Below are 21,026 nucleotides of genomic sequence, written 5' to 3' on the forward strand. Positions count from 1 at the left end.
GAATGGGTCCAGGTTTCTTGTAAGGCACACTAGAGCTCGTGGCCTGGTAAACCTCTCCTCGAGACTCGATGAGGGCAGTGTAGTTAGTGAACCTAGGTTCATAACGATTACCCTTGGCACGTTTATTGTCGGAGGTGGAGGGCTCGTTATATGGCCGTTTCCCACCGTTTTTGCCATTACCGTTGCCGTTTTTATGGCCTTTGTCGTTGCCATTAGGTTTGGACCCATTGGCGGCTTTGGAAGGTTCGGCGGCCTTTTTACCCTTGTTCGTGGGTTTCCCATCGTCAGCAATGGCTTCCTCGAGCTTTATGTAACGATCGGCTCGATCCAAGAACTCTTGGGTTGTTTTAACTCCGTCCTTACGAAGACTTTTTGTAACGCCCTACTTCCTTAGAGCCGTTACTAAGTGAGTTTTTAAGACGAAATAGTGTGCAATGAACTCGCTAACCGAGGTTTTGAGCAAAAGTGTGACTAATTAAAAGTTAAGGCTGTAATCTTTGAAAATGCGTCGTTTCATTAAAACTTCTATCATTAACATTTGGGATCCCAAAATAAGGTTTGAAAACTAATTACATCTTGAAATAAGGTTACAGTTAAGAAATCATAAAATCATAGATTATTACAGCCATTTTCAAATGAACCCCCAACCAAAGCAGTCGGGCAGGCCAAACATGTACGCGTCGCTTCACGCTCTCCGTACTCATGGTTGGTTGACTCAGTCATTGCCCTTACCTGCAACATAGAGCACCCGTGAGCCAAAGCCCAGCAAGAAAACTCATGCAGAACATAACATATGCAATGTATACAGTTCATCATAACAGATAATCCACAAATAAACAAGTCAATCATTAGACTAAGCAAACACGGCCAAGCCGCCCCAAAGCCTTATCGAAGCCTGGGGTATCGGTTCTCACCGCGAGGATAACTCCTGTATCCCTTGGGTCCCACCCTGAATATAGCATAACACATGTATCCACCGGGCCCCGCCCTGACTATAGCATCCCATGTGCTAGGTGTTACTTTCGGCCCACGGCCGCCCCGGCTTACGCCGTACTCGGCCCACGGCCACCCCGGCCTACGCCGTACTCGGCCCTTGCCGTTCATTTCATCATAATCACACATATAGGACATTCGAAATAATCATTCACACACATCATGATTCATTTAAGGTTAAACATTTGCACATAATACAATCTGGGGCCATGCCCTAACCTCGGGTGTTATAGTTTTCTTACCTTTCCAATCAATAGCTTAGATCACCTGACTCCTTGAGCACGATCCCACCCGAGCCTTAGCGCACACCTAGGCACAAACATAGGTCAAAGTCAACACCAAACCCCAAGTCCGAATACCTAGCCTCGGGACCAATCCCGAGCCCCCGGGAAGTCCCAAATCCCCAAAACAAAGTGGCGGAAACAAGCCCCGAACCCTAGGTCAAAATCCATCATCAAAACTCAAAAATTCCCCTCTGTGAACAGTGCAGCGCTACAGCGCTCTAAAGAGGGCGCTGTAGCTACAAGCAGAACACCCCTCCAGAAACAGGGACTAGCGCTACAGCGCCCACTGACTAGCGTTGTAGCGCTAGTTGCAGCCCAGAAAACCCAATATCGCATTTCTGCGATTTCTTTCACCCAATCTCAAACCAAACTTCCCCAAATATTTACCAAACTCAAAATCAAGCTTATGAACACTCTCCATTCATCCCAAGCATCCCAAATCCTCAAATCCCAAGATCATTTATCCCAAATCTCAAAATCTACCATGAACAACCCTAAACCAGAAATTCATGCAAACCACAAAGATAGAGTCTTAGAAATCATACCATTGCTGAAAATTTCGACCTTGATTTAACCCTAGGCCTCCTTAGCTTGCTCTCCCTCAAAGCTTGCCCAGAAATCCCCTGAGATTCCCATCAATCCAGCTCAAAACACAGCTCAAACCATCAAAACCCTTAAAACCGAAAATCTCTAAAACTTACCTCAAACATTGATGTGTTCTTGCCAAATCTTCAAGTCTAACTCAAGATCCTTGATGCTCAGCCTATCCTTGCTCTCCACTAAGCTTTGCTCCAAGAAAAATGGAGCGGAAAGGTGCAAAAATGCACAAACCGACCCTTGTGAAAACCCCTCTGTTTTCCCTCTTTTCTTTCTTTCCTTTTTCTTTCTTTCTCTCCACAGCCAACACTCTCTATAAATCCCACTAAGTGTATAAAGCCTCATTTAACCTATCTCCAAAAGCCAAATGACCAAAACGCCCTCCCTGTAAATTCTAAATCCTTTTGTTCAAGTAGGGCCATTTTAGTTATTCACCCAATTCCCGCTAATCCTCAAGTGTCTCTAATATTTTCCCGTTGCTTCCCAATACCTGATAAATCACCAAATAATTATCCCCCATCATCAAAATAAATCTCAATCTATTTCTCTGAATTCCTGTTCATACCCCCAGGCTCGCCCCGAGCTGGGTATAAATTCCTGTCAACACTTTCCGCTAGCCTGCTCACTGGGATCGCCTCGAGTCACAAAGCACAGATACATCCACATACCACTGTGGCCTCAACAATCAACACATATCAATACAATTACGCCCAATCATGGCCAAAATTACAATTATGCCCTTCTAACACGATCCGGGCCTACATGCACACTAACTTGCATAGTCATGCATCTCAGATAAACAAATAGTCATATAACATGCTTTAAATCATAACCATGCATTTAAATCATTAAAATCACACATAAATCCCATCATGCCCTCCTGGCACGCTAATCAAGGCCCTTAAGCCTTATTAGCGAATTTGGGTCGTTACACTTTTCCACAGGGGCGAACGGCGCCTCACTATCGCGGTTATAGCCATCATTTTTCCTTCGTCTCCGACTGTCTTTGCTCCGGCATCCGCTCGCATAAAACGTTGGATGTAATCCTTTAGTGATTCCCCATCCTGCTGGCGGATCTCGACCAGTTGGTTTGCTTCGGTCGGGTGGACACGACCTGCGTAGAACTATCCGTAGAACTCCCTTACGAACATTTCCCAGGAAACTATGCTTGCAGGTGGGAACTTAAAGAACCATTCCTGCGCGGCTTCAGAAAGTGTTGCAGGAAAGATCCTGCACCGAGCGTCTTCGGACACTTTCTGAATGTCCATCTGGATTTCAAACTTATTCACATGCGAGACGGGATCCCCGTATCCATCAAAGTTTGGGAGAGTAGGCATCTTGAACTTGTTGGGAGTCTCTGCGTTGGCTATTCTTTGGATAAATGGAGTGCCTTTTCTTCTATCGTGGTCGATGTAAGAGGTCCTTCCTCCGACCAGCTGTTGCACAGCCTGATTTAGTGCGTCTATCTGGGCTTGCAACGCAGTAGGAATAGCTACGGTCTCTGCTGCTGGGGGAATGTTCTCACCATGCTTCTCCCGACGATCATTGAGTATGTCTCTTAGATCTTCCTCTCTTCTCCATTGCTCGCTACCTCCGAGCCGGTTGAAGACATTATTTTGCCTGGGTTGCCCCCCAGCATCTTGTCTATTTGGTTGGTCATCTTGAGGTATTTGGCTTCTGCTTTTACCTCTATTTCCGTTCCTCTCATCAGCATTGCCCTTGCCTGAGTCAGCCTCGTTGTAGCCGTGGCCATCTTTGAACTTTGATTGGCTGTGGTAAGATTGGCTGTTCCCTCTATTCCCGTCTCTGGCAGAAACACCTCGAGCGTTAGAGTGTGGCCTGCGCTGGTCGCGATGTCCCCTTGCATTATCATGCCGTGGGTGTCCACGGACCGCAGAGCCTAACTCCGAGTCCCTCCTGTTACCAGGAGGGTAGTGACCTCTGTTCGCTTGGGGTGGCCCATCATTCCCGCGGCGTCTAGGACTACGAGTCTGTCGCTCGGCCCTATTCTGCCTTTGCTGCGGGGGATTCCCTCGAGCAGCTTGGGATGGTGGATTTGCCTTGGGGTCCAGTGGGACGTCGTCATGGGGCATCCGGGGCTGTTCTGGCCTTTGCGGACTTGAAGGATGGATCGGTGGGCTAGGATTGGGACCTCCCTGGGGTGGCCCATTTTCAGGTTGGTTAGGCTGTGAGGCAGGCGCGGCCTGATTTCTGGCCAACAGCAAGGCCGCTTCAAGGGCTGCCATGGCCTCGCTCTGGCGGTGATCTACCTCTGCTTGTCTCTCGCTCAACTCCGCCCGCTGACGATCAAGTTCCTGCTCCTGCCTTGCCATAGCTTCTGCGGCAGTCTCTTGATTGGCTCTCAGACTAGCCAACTCTTCCTGCAACGTGCCCAAGGTGCTCCTCAAAGTCGCATCGTCCATTTCCTCCTCTTCAAAATCTAGTTGCGGCTCCTCTTCCACCATGCTTGCAGGGGGAGGAGGAGGTGGCGGATTCGACGGTGCAGCGGCGGTCTGACCAACTTTCTTTCCTGCTTTCGCCATTAATTTTATCAATAACGATGAATCGTCCTCTCAATGAAAGCACCAGAATGTTGACCCACGATTTGGCCAACTGACACGGAGTCAAAATATAAATGATATGGACGAATTTAAAGAGAATAATGTAATGACAAAAGTAAAGAAAACACCGTAATTTATAGTGGTTCAGTCCCAAGGTTTGGTAATGACCTACGTCCACTTAGAATAGTATTAATATGAAATCAGAAGTGTGATCATAGAACTGGGGGTTCAATGAGTTTCAGCACTTCTCACAAAACAATACCAGTTTTTCCTGGGGCAATTCTACAATGTCTAATGATTCAGAATCCAAAAGTCCCTTTCCTTAAGCCATCTCTTCTTATTTATAGGCCTAAGGTAGGTTAAAAAAGATTGTTACAAATATTATCCCCGGAATAGTGGGATATTCAGAAGATTGCATGAGATAAATTCGGGATTCATAAAGATCTTCCCGTAAATATTGCTTTGTTATGGAACCATCGACCAGACTGTCGCGAGTAAGACAGGCTTGTCTTACATCGGGTGTGTCTCCTGCTCGATACTCTAGCAGATGCTTCCAGGCATTAGCCACGTGACAAGAAATGCTTCGCCACGTCACAAATGCTATTTTACTGGATAACAGGAGTGTACTTAAAGTTGTTGTTCCCGTCAAATAAGTGACAGGGAATAGGCAAACTATCTAAAAGTGAGAGATCAGTACCGTTCTCATTTGAAGACTCGTCGATGGGTACAAAGGGTTTGAAAGCCTTCTTCTTGCTCTTCCCTAAAGGGGCTCGAGGAACATCTGCTCGCGGGGTGCTGGAGGGTTCCCTGATTGTCACTCCAGTTGTCCTCCTCCTATGGGGTTATGAAATATCTGGGTGCTCCTCGGGAACTCCTTCATTAGTGGAACTCCCCGTAGTGGTTTCCTTCACGTCCTGGTGAGGTTCCAAAAGCCCGACCAGTCTTAGGTTGGCTTCAGTGACCAGCTGTTTGACGCTTTTTTCTACGTCAGTCATGCTGGCCAGTAGCGGGCTCGAAGCTCCATTTCTGGAGTAGGAGCTGGTCGCAGCCATGGACCTAAAGAGAACTAATTTTCTAAGGAAAATACAGATAAAATAAAATAAAATAAACGACCATGAGAACGAAGAGGTTACCTCATTGGGTGAAGGCAAGGTTGTTGGCAAATAGGTCGGTGGTTAAAAAGTACTCTTAGTGGTACTTTCCTACATTAGACTTGGAGGTAGTCGTACTCAGGAAGGTGCGGTTCATTTCCTAGTGGCAGAGATGAAAGAACCCCGTGCTGTCCTGGTTGGAGTTAGATTTGAGATCGAACAGGTAGTTGATCTCGTGAGGCGAAGGGACATGCCATTTTTTATGGCTGTAAAGAATATAGAGTGCGGAAAGCATTCTATACCCGTTTGGAGTTATTTGGAAGGGAATGACCTCGAAGTAATTGGCCACTCCCTGGAAGTAAGGATGAAGAGGCAGGATTGCTCCTGCCTCAATGTGGTACCTTGACCAGGCGCTGAAGGCGCCACCAGGCAGGTTTGCCCGTTGGTCGATAGTAGGAAGGAATAAAGAAACCCCAGAAAGTCCGTACTTTCTAAGGAAATTATTTACCATCCTAGCAGTGATTGTGCTAGGGGAAGTGTGATGCCCTGGATAGCCAAGTTCGTTACACTGTGTGTTTATAAAGGTGCAAGACTTACTAATCAAGTCATTTAGTTAGAAATGTGTTACTAAAACTGTAGTTGAACCAGGGTTAAAAGATTTTGGCCACAAAAGCTACATTTATGATAATCAAACATTTTTACATGGGATCCCAAAAGTAATAACGTTAAAAGACGGTTTACAAAATTTCAGGATAAAAGTAGAGCTACTAGCCACTCTAAGGGCAAAACAAACATTTAGGCTTTTCCCGTCTTGTACTACTCCTCGGTCGTGGCGGCCGATCAGTTGACTATGTACATTCAGCCTTAAAGCTCTCCATCTCAAGACTGGTCCACTTTGCCCTTGCCTTTACCTACACCACGTAGCACCCGTGAGCCAAGGCCCAGCAAGAAAACACAGTAACAGAACATAATCATCAAACAAACAACCAGATAACTCATACAGTATAATCATATACTCAACATTCCAAATATTCACATTAATCAAGTATTCAGCATACCAAGTTCATCATTTCATACTAATAACCAATTCACATATGATAACCAGGGTCAACACCCTTAGGTCGCACCCTCTATTTATCCTACTGACTCCGGCCCGCTTAAACCGAGCTCAGTGAATATCAAGCTATCCTAGGCTACCAGTGGCCGAGTCGCGCCCTGTGCGCAAATATTGATTACGACACTCTTAGGCCGTTTATCACATGTCCCATGGCATGATACCACCTATGAAATCATATAGATATAGGGAGCTCTTAGTCCCAACACAATCACATAACTGGGTGCAGTTTTAATACATTTGGATTCCGGTAGCTTTGATCAATGATGACACTCCTCAAGCACGATCCACTCTGAGCCCTAGCGTACACCTAGTCATAGCCATATATCAGAATCATCACCAAACTTCAATGCCAAAACCCTACCTTAGGACCAATTCCGAGCCCTCGGGAAGCCCTAATTCCACCAAACGAGGTGATGGAATCAAACCCCAAGCCCCCGGGCAAAAACCCTAGGAAATAACCCAAAAATCCCCTTCTGGAAATAGGGTAGCGCTACAGCGCCCTAAGGTGGGCGCTACAACACTACAAACAGAACCAAAAACGCCCTAAGCATCCAAGCCTAGCGTTGTAGTGCTCTAAAGCTAGCGCTACAGCACTAGTCACAGCCAGACAACTCCCAAGTTTTTCCCCTTCGAACTTCCTCGAGCCAAAACCTTCTAACATCCTTCCAAACCTCAACCAAACACCAAAGCAAGCCCACCATCATCTATAACTCACCCCATATGACCCAACCATATGAAACTTAAGCACATGCACCCCAAAATGAAGAAACCACCATGATTGAGCTTGAAGCTCAAAAACTTAACAGAAACCTCAGAATTCAAGTGACCAAGTTCAAAATTTCTTACCTTCAATAGAGGAATTCGACCTTAGGCTATCCTCCACACTTCCTTATCTTTCACTCCTCAAAACTTCAGCCTTAATTCCCGAGAATTTCCATCAAAACTCAGCTCAAAAATCCATTTTAATACCAAAATCCAGAAACTGAATAACAACCTCAAAACCTTACCTTAATTGGATGAGTAATCTCTGCCAATCACTCAAGCCAAATCAAGAACCCTAGTGATGAGCCTTAGCCTAAGCCTTCTCTGAATCTTAGCTCCAAATTCCAGAAAAATTGGTGAAGAAACCTCAAACCGAGAGAGAGAAGAAAAGACTCCTGTTTTTCCTTCTTTCCTTTTCCTTCTTCTTTTCTTTTTTATTTCTTTTAGTTTCTACTATCCTCTAAACTTTCCACTAAGGCTAAAAAGCAAACTTATTGTTATATTATTTTATAATATAATGTAAAATTATATTGTATTATAATATAATGTTTTAGATTAAATAAATGTGACAAAGTGTGTCACATATTGTAACATATAATAGAGAGTTACAATATTTAGATATATGAGATATATCCAAATAATGTAACATATTTGGTGTTAAAAATTTGTAACCTCCAAATATTACCCTTTATTGTGTAAATTGTTGTTTCACAATATTGAGATGAATTTCATAAAAGCCATATGTGATATGGCTGTTAGAGATACGATTTAAACCCCAATAATGTGTTTTGGGAGTTACAAAATCATTTGGGAGGGTTTGGAACCGTTTGGAAAAACAACACAATTTTTGTGCTGAATTTGGTCAGTGGCCGCGGCCTGTGGGTCAGAGACCATTGGCCGCGGCCACAGGACAAAACTGACCAAATTTTTCAGTTTTTTCAATCTTTGTTGAACGGCTCAAAAAACCCAAATAACTCCCAAATCTCTTTTTTAATTCCATATTAATCCAATTAAACATTAGTAACAGCCATGGGGGTTGGTGGAATTTGAAATTCAAGGGGTGTCTATAAACTCTATAAATAGGAGCCTATAGCTCACTTGTAAGACACAACTTTTCTATTCACTAGAGCACTTGGCTAGAAACACATTGAGGCTTGATAATTCCAGAAAACTTTTCCAATATCTGAGAGAGATCCCTTAGTGCTTGAGTTAGGGGGAAATAAGCTTTTGGACATGTAATATCCAACATTTTCATAATACATTTATTTATCATAAATCAGAGTTTTAATACATAAAATGTACAAGTTTACAAATTTAAGATATAGTAATGGAAAAATAGTGTTTAAAATATGATTTTATGTTTTTAATGAGATTAAAGAGAGAGAAACTTGAGTAGTCAAGTATTGGACCCAAATGTCATATAATTTTAATTAGGGATATTTATAAAATTAAGAAAGTTTTGCTAAAGGGCTTATTTGAAAAGAATTTTAGTATTTTGGGTCCAAGTGTAATTTTAAAATAATTTTTTTTTTAAAAAAGAAAAGAAAAGAAAAGGCTTTAGCCTTTCTTTTTTTACCCGAGCCCCTCTCTCTCTCCTTAGAAAATCTCTCTCTCTCTCTCTCTCTCTCTCTCTCTCTCTCTCTCTCTCTCTCTCTCTCTCTCTCTCTCTCTCGCGTGCGTGCGTCTGCCCGACCACCGAACGTCCACCGGCGATCACCGTTTATAGCCACGCGCCGGACCGTTGGATTTAGAGGCCTCCGAACTATCGACCACGCGGGAATCTAGAGCTCACTCGCCGATTAAACACCTCAACTGGTCGATTTAAGTTCGGCCACCCCCCGACTTCACAGTTGCGATTCGGCCACCTCGGGCATCCGTTTGCCGATCCGTCACCACCATCGTGTTCCTCGTGTTGTGGGATTCAAAACCCAATAACTGGTTCCTACATCTAACATAGTTGGGTGGTGGGCTCACCGCGATCCACCGTAGTCCGACGGTCGAAACTTAGTGTTCGAGGTTTTGAAGTACGTTTTGAGTCTCAGAAAATCATCGTTTGACTTGTTGTGGAACCCGATCACTTTGGTATAATTTCTTTGACCTATATATTGTGATTTAATTGTGATTGATTAGAATAATTGTTATTATGTGTATTTATAGTATATAATTATATATTCTTGATATATGGAATATTTTTCTGTAATTATACTGACTGTCTGGGATTATATGTATTTTTTATACAAGTTTTGATTTTGGAATTGTCCACTTTATAGCCGTTGTGCTGTCCAATTTTCTAGAAAATATTAAATATTAAATAAATTATAAAAATACATATTTAATTGATTTTCCATTAATATGGAAATTATTATGATTAATTAATTTTAATTATTATTGTTATTGTTTTGTTAAGTAAATCAAGAATACAGATTCATATATATATATATATGAAAAATGTGATTTATAGTAAACCTATTATTTAACCATTATTATTGTATATTAATATTTTTATTAATATTTGAATATTAAAATAATATCAAATATTAGTTTCTTACAGTTATTGATATTTGTAAGACCAGTGAATTTTGGAGAAAGTATATTTATTATATCACTGGAATTGATATTATGACTAATTAATAATAATATAAATATTTATATTTATATTATTATCATTATATTGATTATTACAATTTTATGTTAAAAATATGATTTCTTTTATAAAATGACTATTTGAATATATATACATTCATATATGTATTGTTATTGAGGTATTTTGTTATTATTATTAAAATAAGTTTATTTATAGATGATAATTATTATTGTTGTTGTTGTTGTTATTATTATTATTATTATTATCATGAGAGTACATTATTAAATGAGCAATGTTTTATATGAAGAGTTATTTGTATTACGTTGATAATAATTATTATTATCATTCATATAGTTTATGATATTGTTAATATACACTATCAATAGTGTATATTTACGATTTTGATAGAATTTAATAAATGATGTGCCTTGAATAGGATTTGTATGGATTTGATTGATTGACTCTTGCTGAGCAATTTTAAAATAAGCTAAGGACCTAAGGTAAGTAAATCTCACCTTTTGTGCTTAAGTGTAAGATGCATGACTACATTGATTGTGTACATCTGATGAGTTAAGTATGGTATGATGATGATGCATATGATAAGTATGTGAAGAATGGTTATATGAACACCATAAGGGTGTTGTGTGATATGTAATTGATGAATTCCGTGATATGTGAAAGATGTCTTACTTGGTTAAGAATGATATGAATTATGTGCAAGTATGTGTTCTTATGTTGATGGATATGTGGATTACTTTATGTTCATGATTTGTTATATGTTATGATATATGAAGCGTTTAAGTTTTTAGACTGGAAACCTTAGACCTGAGCCATAGCTCTACGTTAAGGTATAACAACGCCACCAACCCAAAGCTTCATGTATTATGACTAAAGATGTTTTGAGTTATATGAGATGTGAACAATGCCTTGATTGAATACCATCAAACATGAATCATGAACATGAACATTGGCATTTCAGCATCAGCATGTATGCATGGCATGTACAGTTATGTGATACATTATTATGTGATATAAGACCATGCATATAAATATGAGGAAAATTTTGAAATGCCTTGAAATGTCTTATGTGAAGTGAACATTTTAATGACACAAGGCTTAAGCAAAGTGATAATAAGATGTTTAAAAAGGGTGCCACTGTTTTGATGAAGCAATCAAGTAAGTTCAGTAAAGAAGACAGAAGTCTATAAGACTTATAGTGGCTGCCCACTAGTGTGGGCTAGGTCAGAGTTGACCATTCAGATATGTTTGCCATGTTTCCGTCTTTCTCCTCCATATGTGTAATAAGTATGGCAGCTATGGCAACGATGAAATGAGTGTTATGATAAGCCTAGCTGTGATGATGGCTAGCCGGAGGAGAACCCATGGGATTCTATATGATATGTGTAACAAGCCCTGCAGGCATTGGCCGAATCAAACAGTGTGCACAAGTGATATTGGGCCCATAAAAATGTGAAACTAAAAGAAAGAGCATAAAAGTAAAGTTTGAAAGTGCATGAGCAATAAATGAAATGCATAAGTATATAAGTCAGCATATTAGTATATGTGCACTACAAACTCACGACATTCATGTGTATGTGTACGCATGAGATTTGCTTACTGAGCGTTAGCTCATTATGTTATTTTCCAACATTTTTCCAGGTGTGGCTTTAGCTGTTGAGCAACTTGTGGAGCACTGACTCAGTAGCAATGCAATAATGGTTTAGAGTTTTCATATGGCTGCCTTAAATTTAAAGTATTCATACGTGTAATAATTTCTACTAATAAGTTTATATAAAAGTTTTAAATTTTTCTGTATTTCTTCGTATCATTTTATTTAATTCTTTTGGTCAAGTGCCTAACATACTCGTAAACTCTAGAATTACGAGTATGTGGCGAACGTACCCTACCTTAGGGACGTTACAGGACAAAGGTTTTAAACCTTGTTCAAGTTGGTGATCCCCAATCCTCTTCACTTAGGTTGTGTAAGTGAGAGTTTGGTTGTGTTTCTGTTCTTCTTTTTATTCTATTGCTTTTCTTCTTATTCTCTTGTTCTATTTACTTGTATATTTTGTTTAAGAGTTGTAATCTTTTCATTTGTTCTAAACACTTTATTTTACTTGTAATCTTTTGCTTAGAGTTGTATTCTCACTATTCTCTTCTTCATCATCATCTTCTTTCTTTCTTTAGTTTATTTGTATTTTCAGTTATAGAGTTGTAACCTTATTTAATCAATCTATATTTACTTGTAATATTATTGCATAGAGTTGTAATATTATAATCATTTCCATTGAGGCAAAACAATATTTTCCTAACACTTATACTTATCTCAGTTTTTAAACCAAATGACCAATTTTCCCTCCCATTTAAATCCTAAGCCTTTAATCCCTTAAAGGGCATTTTGGTCATTTGTTCCCAATTCCCGCTAATTCCTCGAGTGTCTCTAATAATTACCGCTTACATCCCGTCACCTAACTAATCATAAATTATATTCCTCAATATCAAATAGACTCCAATATACTTCCTAAATTCCCATAAATACCCCCAGGCTCACCCCGAGCTAGGTATAAATCCTTGCCGTGACTTTTTCGCTAAATCGCGCACTAGGATCGCCTCGAGTCACAAGCTACAAATATATCCACATAATAATGTGGTCTCAACAATTTATCACAGATATTTACATTTATGCCCTTAACAGGCCAAAATTATGAATATGCCCTTCTAACCTAATCAGGGCCTACATGCATACTAATACACATAGCCATGCATCACATATATCCAAATAATCATATAAACATGCATTTAGTCATTTAAATCACATATAATCCAGTTATGCCCTCCTGGCATACTAATCAAGGCAGTTAAGCCTTATTAGTAATGTGGGTCGTTACAGGGAGCAAGGTACCATTCGACGTCTGGTCGAATGGTATTGCAGAGACGGGCTTGTGTTTGGATTTCAGGATCAGTGGTTTCGACTTTACCACTGGTCGAAGGAATCTCAGCCCGAGGAGCAGGCTGATTTTCAAAAGGTTTTGATGGTTTATTTTTCTGGGCAATGGATTTTACTCTACCCATTGTGGATGGACTGGAAGGAGGTCTGCTGGGTGGAATTCGAGAAAAAGGGATTTCTGGAATAAGAAGCGACGGCTGTTCTTCGTCCACGAGCAGTTGTGCAAGCAGGTCGTCGCCAATTAGCCTCTCACCTCCTCACGGATCTTGCATGAAAATTTGCGAACAGAAAAGGGGAGATGGGAATCTAAAGGCCAAAAGGATCAAGATGTTTAAAAGTTGGAATAACTTTGCTTGTGTATAAAAGTTAAGCTTTTATATGACCAGCAACATTTTGAAAAAAAAAAAAACACTACATTTCAAGTGAATAGTTTGGAAAATGGATTAAAAAGCATAAGTGAAAATTTGAAAAACTTTTCGACTCTGAAAGAGCGGGAAAAACTCAATTTTTTCTACAAGCTTAGAAATCGAATTTTACTTTGATTTCACGCCCTAAAGTTATAATCCTAACTACCCAACTAATTCATCATCCCAGCAAAGTGTTATTTTCCTACCAAACTTAGCGCAAATCAATATACCCATTTACCCTGAAACCATTTTGCAAGAACTGACAGGAATATTCAAGAACTCAGAAATCAAAAATAAAGGGGAAAACAGGCACAGCACAGTGTAACAGAAAAAAATCGACCAGAAAGCTTACTTGGATGGAGGATTGGAGTGAAGATTTCAGAAGAATGGACAGGCGCACCTTGAATCAGCGAAGTTTTCTGGGTTTGTTTTGCTTTTTTCTTCAAAGTTCTTGAAGACAAGAAGATTGGTAAAAAGTGAAAAGTGAAGAAGATGGGTTATTTATATTGATCATGATACTGTAAAAGAGGTAATAATGGGAATTACTTTTTCAAGACATGGGAAACGCAATAGCCGTCAAACAACTTTTTGGAAACTGAAAAGACATGATTGGTTGCCTTTTTCGAGAAGGCATGGGCGGCTCGAACAGATTGGTGGGTATGTGAAGGGTCAGTCTCTCAAGTTTACTTTATGCTAGTCGCAGTAAAATAAACTTGGGGGCAAATGTTTACCCAAAAATGACTCCTGATGACGTGACAATAATTTATTACATGTGGTTGGCACGTGGCAGCGTTAAAGAGAAGGGATGTTGTTCGCCTATCGACCAGATGTCTATTGCCTCATCAAATCTCACGATTAGATGCGACCAGCCTGGTCGCATGCTTCGGTTTATTTCCTTTAAAGATGTGTAATATTGTGATAACTACATTTATGATCTTTTTCTTTATTACTTTGATACGCTGATATTAAGGATAATTAAGGCTCATTGGCCCATGTAACCCCCTTGAGCCTATAAATATACGTGAGAGGGCTCAAGGAATGGACTTTTGACTTTTGACTTTTGAACCTGGAACTTGAATACTCATAGAGAGAACATAGTGTGATTATCCACCGAAAAGTTGTAATTCTCCTAAGGCTGGTGAAACCCAAGAACCCTTGTTCTTTGATCACAGCATTAGGATTCAACATCAATAAGAACACTAAGTGGACGTAGGTTATTACCACACAGTTGGGGCCAAACCATTATAAATCATTTGTGTCACATTTTTCCCATTTGATTTCATTCTTCATTTCCTTCTTGTTTCTTTGTCATTATTTTGACTATGTGTCGTTGACCAAATCAATGGTCAACATCAACAACTCTAGAAACGACATAAAATAGATAAGAAAGTACTAAAACGACGACAAAAGTTGCTAAAAATTTTGGCGTTATATTTGGAGAGAAACTTTTATTTTTAGGCATACACGTAAAGGAATAGGTTCAAGATATGTTTTCTTACACTAACTTTCACATCAATATTACACCTTTTTCCATTCCATGAAAAAGATTCAATAGTACGTGAAGATAAACAAACAAACAATAATTATATAAATATATATATATATTATATTTATACTAAGAGTTATTAAAATTGTTCAATAATATATAATTAATCTTGATATTTCATAAATATAACTAAATTTTGTCCACGTTGATGTTAGGCTTGATGCATATATATTGCTTAAACAATAATATTGACCAATTAAAGATCAAATAAGTTGATACAAACAATGACAGAATTATATATATATATATATATATTCTATATAATAAGTGTGTAGATAACATAATTTTTTTGTTTTAACGGTTTTTTATTTTTTTAAAGTTAGCTTTAACGGAATATTTTTGTATTTAACATAATATTATTATATTTAACGGTAGTTTGTAAATACTTAAACTTAAATAAAATAAAATAAATAATTAAAAAAATTAAAATAAGATATTTTTTAGATATTTTACAATGATAATTATTTAAAAATAATAAATAATTAAACAAATTAAAATAGGATATTTTTTAAATATTTTACAATAATAATTATTTAAAAATAATAAAATCACACGTTTTATAACTTAAATAAAATTTAATTAAACTTAAACTCACTTATTAGAATAATATCATATTAAACATATAATATAATCTACTCTCAATTAGCAACAAATTTTTTTAAAAAAAAATAGCAAGAAACTTAAATTTAAAATCAACATATAATATTTAATATTATATTAAACATATAATATATAATCTCTTATTGCCACTCTCATCAAATTCAAAAATTAGAACAAACATAAACTTAAACAAAATAAATAAATTATTTAATTAAAATAAGATCTTTATTTGACATTAATATAAATTTAATAAAAATATTAATAAATTCTATAAATAAAACTAAGCAAACGTGCATATTGCACGTTGCTTGTATCTAATATATATATATACACATATATATGAAAGACATGGATGATTACTATAAATCACTAAACAGTTTTTGATGAGTAATGATTTTAATGATGATGAAAATAAATAAATAAAATATATAAAATCAATAATTTCAAATTTTTTAAATTAATTCGGCAATAAACATCACATTTATCATTTTCATTAATTCCAAAATGATTTTTTTTCTCCTAGAATGGATAAAAGGAATGAATCAGGAATAGAGAACGAATAGTTAATATTAAACTAACTATTAAAAGTGTCTCATATATATATAGCTATTAAATGTAATGGGCTACAAATAAATGTAATATTTAGTGACAGCTTTTTAATCACAACATATATTTTGTGTGACTAAATGTCACTTTTAATCACAAAAAAAAGTTACTTGTGACTAAAAAGTCATATTTAATCATAAGTTGCCACTAATGTAGTTTTAGTCATAACTTATTATTTTTAGTGATAAAGTTTGTTGTAACTAAAAAGATATTTAGTGATAACAAATTGTGATTTTTGTGACTAATACTTTTAACCACAAATTTTTTAGTGATGACACAAGTAAGATTATTTTTTTAGACACAAATTTTTTACTTGTGGTGACAAAATTTATTGTCACTAAAAGTAAGATTTTTTTGAAGTATTATGTAATCAGATGGAGCATTAAATAATTAATAGAGATATGTATAGAACATATATGTGAATGCAATTCATGTAATGAGCTCCTTTGATTGGAATCTGTGTATGACATTCCAACAACATAAACTTTTTAGTATTTTTTTTCTTCTATATAATAGTAAGGCTATAAATAAGAATCTTAACAACATTTTAATTAAAAAAATCATTTACTTTTAGGGTTTTTTTTTCCTTCAATAAAGCAACTTTCGACAGATGTGATACCTTGTGGACCCAAACTTTAATTTAAAAAGTAGTTTTGCCTAAAAGATGGTAAGGTTCAAATTTTCCATTTAAAATGGTTGAAATTTTTTAGTGTTGCTTGCTAAGCTTTGCAAGACACAAAAAATACTTTCAATAAAGTGATTGTTTTTGTTAGTCATTTGGAACAGTTTTATTTATTTATTTTCTGGCATAGAAAATCTCTTACACAAATTTAGGGAGTGAAAAATTAGAGGAACAACCGACCAGAAAAATAAAATGAGGAACATGGCCAAACAGGTCCCAAGGGGTTGTTGTACGGCCTATTAATTTTTTATCTCATTAAACTCACAATGGACAATATCTCACATCTTTATCCCTTAAAAAAATGGGGACCAAGAAAATGGACTTGTGTTTTGTTTGGTCAGCATCATATTAATGAAGCTCATCTCAAAAACTTCTCTTATTATTACATTCAATTTTCCATTGATAAGATCTTCCATTTATAGAGAAGCAGATTTAATTTGTGAGGTTTGAAGTTTCTTTCAGCTCAAAATCAGTCATAGATTAAGACCCTTTTAATTTATTTATTAATGCGAAAAAAAATTATTTCCTTTCAAATAAAATTTCACATGAAATTATCTACAGTGACAAATTACTAATCAATATCACATCATTTTGTGAATAGATTTTTGCTGAAAACTACTTCTTGTTTTGGACTAAGTTGATATAATGGTCCATATATAGTGAATATTTGTCTGCAACCATTGTTTGAAACTCTTATCCATCTGTCTTTTCAACTCAATTCATGAGATTAGTAAGATTCTATTGTATGGTTTTTTTTTTTTTTTAATTGCAGATTGAAGCTCCTACAAAAGTACAAAGGTAACAAATAAGTACTATGGTAATTACTAATTAAGTTCCTGGCTAGCTGATTATTCAATGATATGCATTTGATGTCAAAATCATGCTTAACTTTAACACAACACATGAAAAAAAAATCATCATCTTAGAGTTGAAAAATCTTTATTTATAGCATCATATTATTTAAAATTTACATATATTGTATATTACTGATTTATATGTATAAAGAAAACTAAAATTATGCCTGTATAGACAATCTAGTTCATTGAGTCAATCTCAACACGAGACCTAATTAATCCAAAAGAAGATACTAATTAATAAACATATTTGTGTCAAAAGAACTAGACATACACAACCTTAGGTAACATACATATCCATGGACTTTAGATTTTATTTCTTTTTTTATCTTCTGTTTTTTTTTTTTTTTGTTGGTTTCAAGTATAGATCTATTAGACAGTGTTGAGGGAAGGGTTTTTAGTGGTTTATTTTTATTTTTCTTGGGATTGGGAGAGGTTTTTTTTGTCATTGGCAAGGCAAAGAAGCAGCAGGAGCTTGTGGTGTGACTAGGTCTAGATTCCATTCCATAGAGGCATTAACAGTCAAACATGGATGACGATAAAGGTCCCACTTCTGACATGAGCAAGACAAGGAGTGAAGATGAAGAGGAGCTGTGAGAAAGAGCTGAGCTGAAAGTCACAGCAGGCATTTTCTTCTGTTCGTTTCCCACCTAAAGTTGAAAATAAAAGTTGGAAAATGACTTGTGTATTCTCCACCTCCATATGTTCAATACCTACTAATCTAGTCTAAAAAGCCTCACCCCAAACCCCTCCACCCCCCCAAAAAAAAAAAAGCTTACCATATCTAAAATCTACTCCATTACCACTACCATTCAATGAATTTCATATAACACATTCAGTGCTGGTGAACATAACTTTTGTTTTGTGCCAACTTGATCTTGTGTGTTATATACTTACCATCATCATCATCATCATCATATGCTTTATAACTTTTGTTAAAGATCAACTTGTTTTTATCTCTCTTTTTATGTTAAGAATGAAAGAAATCAAAAATGGGCAAAATTGTTTTTAGCAAGAAAAAAGTGAAATTTTGTATTAGACTGAAAATATACTACTGTAAAAATCTGATTCCCAACCAACTTGAAGTTGCTACAGTACTACATTTTGATCTTTTCTGTAGTTTTCTACGTACCTTTTCACCAACCACATGGCCTAGTAGGAGCCCATCACAAGCTCAAACAGAAAAAAGATGGAAAAGAATGGGGGGGGCCAGCTTGGCCTTTGCTTTGTTTTTGATCAAGACTTGTCCAATATTAATTCTTTTCAGAATAATATTAAAAAAAATAAAAAGAAAAGAAAAAAGCCATAAAACTTTGCTTCTCAGTGCACACTAACCTTTGCTTCTCAGTGCACATATAACAAAAGAAAGACTAATTAATTTACTTTGTGCTGGAGTGGATTATTCATCATTTAAAATCTTGAAATTTTGAGAGCTATATTAGCTACTCAAAACAAAAAACCAGTATTTTGATTCTCATGCAAACAAGTTAAAGAAACAGACTGATTGGAGGTCACCATGCATGACTAGCTGACCATGCAACACTTACTTTTAACATAATAATAATGTTATATATTTGATCATCATATATAGGGATCGAGGCTATTACAACATATATCACCAAATAAAGAACATCTTATATAACTAATTAATACATTAACATCATCAAGAAGATATGGACCTTTTGCCACTTGCAAATAACTACAGCACCATCGAAGCTCATCTTATAGTTCTAACAAAATTTTATTTATTTATTTGTTTATAATTTTTTTTACTGGTCAGGAAAGTACCAGTGGAGGGTTGGAGCTTGATCGACAGAAAGGAAATTACAGGAGTCTTCTGAGCTAAACAAAGTCTGATCTTCCATCCTCATGAACTGAGGTTGACATATTTTGACTGGGAATGCTCTAGCATAATTATTATGATCAGATATTTGAATCCAATTCTGAATAGTATTTGAGCAAGAAGAGGAGGACCCATTTGGCCCAAGTGAATATTCAGGCTTGTTGTGATCTTCTTTCGTAACCCCATTAATGGAATCACTGTCAGAGTACCCATCTTTGGAGGACTTGGCATAGTAATTTCCAAAAGTCTCGTGATGATGATGATGATGATGATGATGAAGTAGTAGTAGTTGTTCTGCTCCCTTATTATTATTACTATTATTATTATTATTATTTTCCTGAAAATCACAGCTGGTTTTACTATGATCCAAACCATTGCTTTCATGTCCAGAAATTGGTGACTGATGATCTTCTTTAACAGATTGACTGCTCTCTTCACTCTGTCTAGACATTTTTGTATTCAACTGTCTAATCTGCAATATTTGAAACGATAAAAAAAGTAGTACTTCTGAAAGAAGAAAAAAAAACCTCAGAAAAAGTTCTGAAAAAACTTTACATACACACAGCTACTTATTTATATATATATATATATATATATGCTACCTTTTTTGTTAGAGTCTCATTTTGTTTCTGAAGAGCTTCATATGAAAACTTCAAAGAGTCATAATTAGACTTGAGAAGATTATAATCTTTCTCCAATTGCTTAGTCTTCCAACGAGCTCGGCGGTTTTGGAACCAGATGGCTACTTGTCTCGGTTGCAGGCCTAACTCATCAGCCAACTTAGCTTTTCTCTCTGGCTCAAGCTTGTTTTCCATTTCAAAGTATCTTTCCAATGCCTTAACTTGATCTGAACTCAGTCTTCTCTTCTTTCCTGTGTACTCTTCACCACAGTCTTCTTGGTCTAAACTGTCTAACATGGCTTGAAACTCCTTACTATAACCTTGATTATTATTAGTCTCTGCCATTAACAAAAACAAAAACAAAAAACTTATCATTACTACTACTATATGTTGTCACAAAATTAATGGTTTCTGTAGAGAATTGAAAATGTTTTACCTTTTGGTTGAGAAATGGAGACTAAAGCACCCAAAGATTCTGAGCTACTGAACCTCTTCATGATGACTTGGTAAATAACCAGAAGACTCTGATGAAATCCTTACACATTCACCAAAATGCTAATACTACTACTATATATATATATTATTGCTTTGATCAGAAGAAGCTTGGGAGAGAGGAGAAGAAGGGTTCTCTTTATTTTTCTCACTTTTAAGTTTAACCACTCTGTTCCTTTATATCGAACCTCAAAAATAAAGTGGCAGTAGTGCAAAAGGGTTACCCTACAAACCGGCCTACAACAAGACAAGGCAAATTATATATTAATCAACAGATTAAATAGATAATTAAGTTGTTGTTTAATCATCATCATCATCATGTAATCAAAATTATAATAGTGCCGTACTGAAGCTCTAGCTTAGACTTAGAAACAGTGAAAATGATTAAATTTACAATATATTGGGTAGTTATAGAGTATATATGTCTATATATGTATACA

The 21,026-nt window shown here is 36.7% G+C and overlaps 1 protein-coding gene across 1 annotated transcript; it reads right to left on the reverse strand.

Annotated features, from left to right (window-relative positions):
- Positions 1 to 19,246: 19,246 nt before the first annotated feature.
- LOC133803854 (homeobox-leucine zipper protein ATHB-16-like) lies at positions 19,247 to 20,825 on the reverse strand. The gene is made up of 3 exons (XM_062241994.1): positions 20,531 to 20,825; positions 20,077 to 20,432; positions 19,247 to 19,946 (listed from the first exon to the last, which is right to left on the reverse strand). Exons 1-3 carry the CDS (start codon positions 20,589 to 20,591, stop codon positions 19,401 to 19,403), a joined length of 963 nt encoding a protein of 320 aa, XP_062097978.1. The 5' UTR covers positions 20,592 to 20,825; the 3' UTR covers positions 19,247 to 19,400.
- Positions 20,826 to 21,026: the final 201 nt, after the last annotated feature.

This window comes from Humulus lupulus, chromosome X (assembly GCF_963169125.1).
Source record: "Humulus lupulus chromosome X, drHumLupu1.1, whole genome shotgun sequence".
NCBI lineage: Eukaryota > Viridiplantae > Streptophyta > Magnoliopsida > Rosales > Cannabaceae > Humulus > Humulus lupulus.

Excerpts from the sequence above, each read along its gene's own strand:
- LOC133803854 (XM_062241994.1), bottom strand. The coding sequence starts at position 20,591 with ATGAAGAGGTTCAGTAGCTCAGAATCTTTGGGTGCTTTAGTCTCCATT. Across the intron at positions 20,433-20,530 it reads CTCCATTTCTCAACCAAAAG|AGACTAATAATAATCAAGGT; the intron begins GTAAAACATTTT and ends TGTTAATGGCAG. Across the intron at positions 19,947-20,076 it reads ATGAGACTCTAACAAAAAAG|ATTAGACAGTTGAATACAAA; the intron begins GTAGCATATATA and ends CAAATATTGCAG.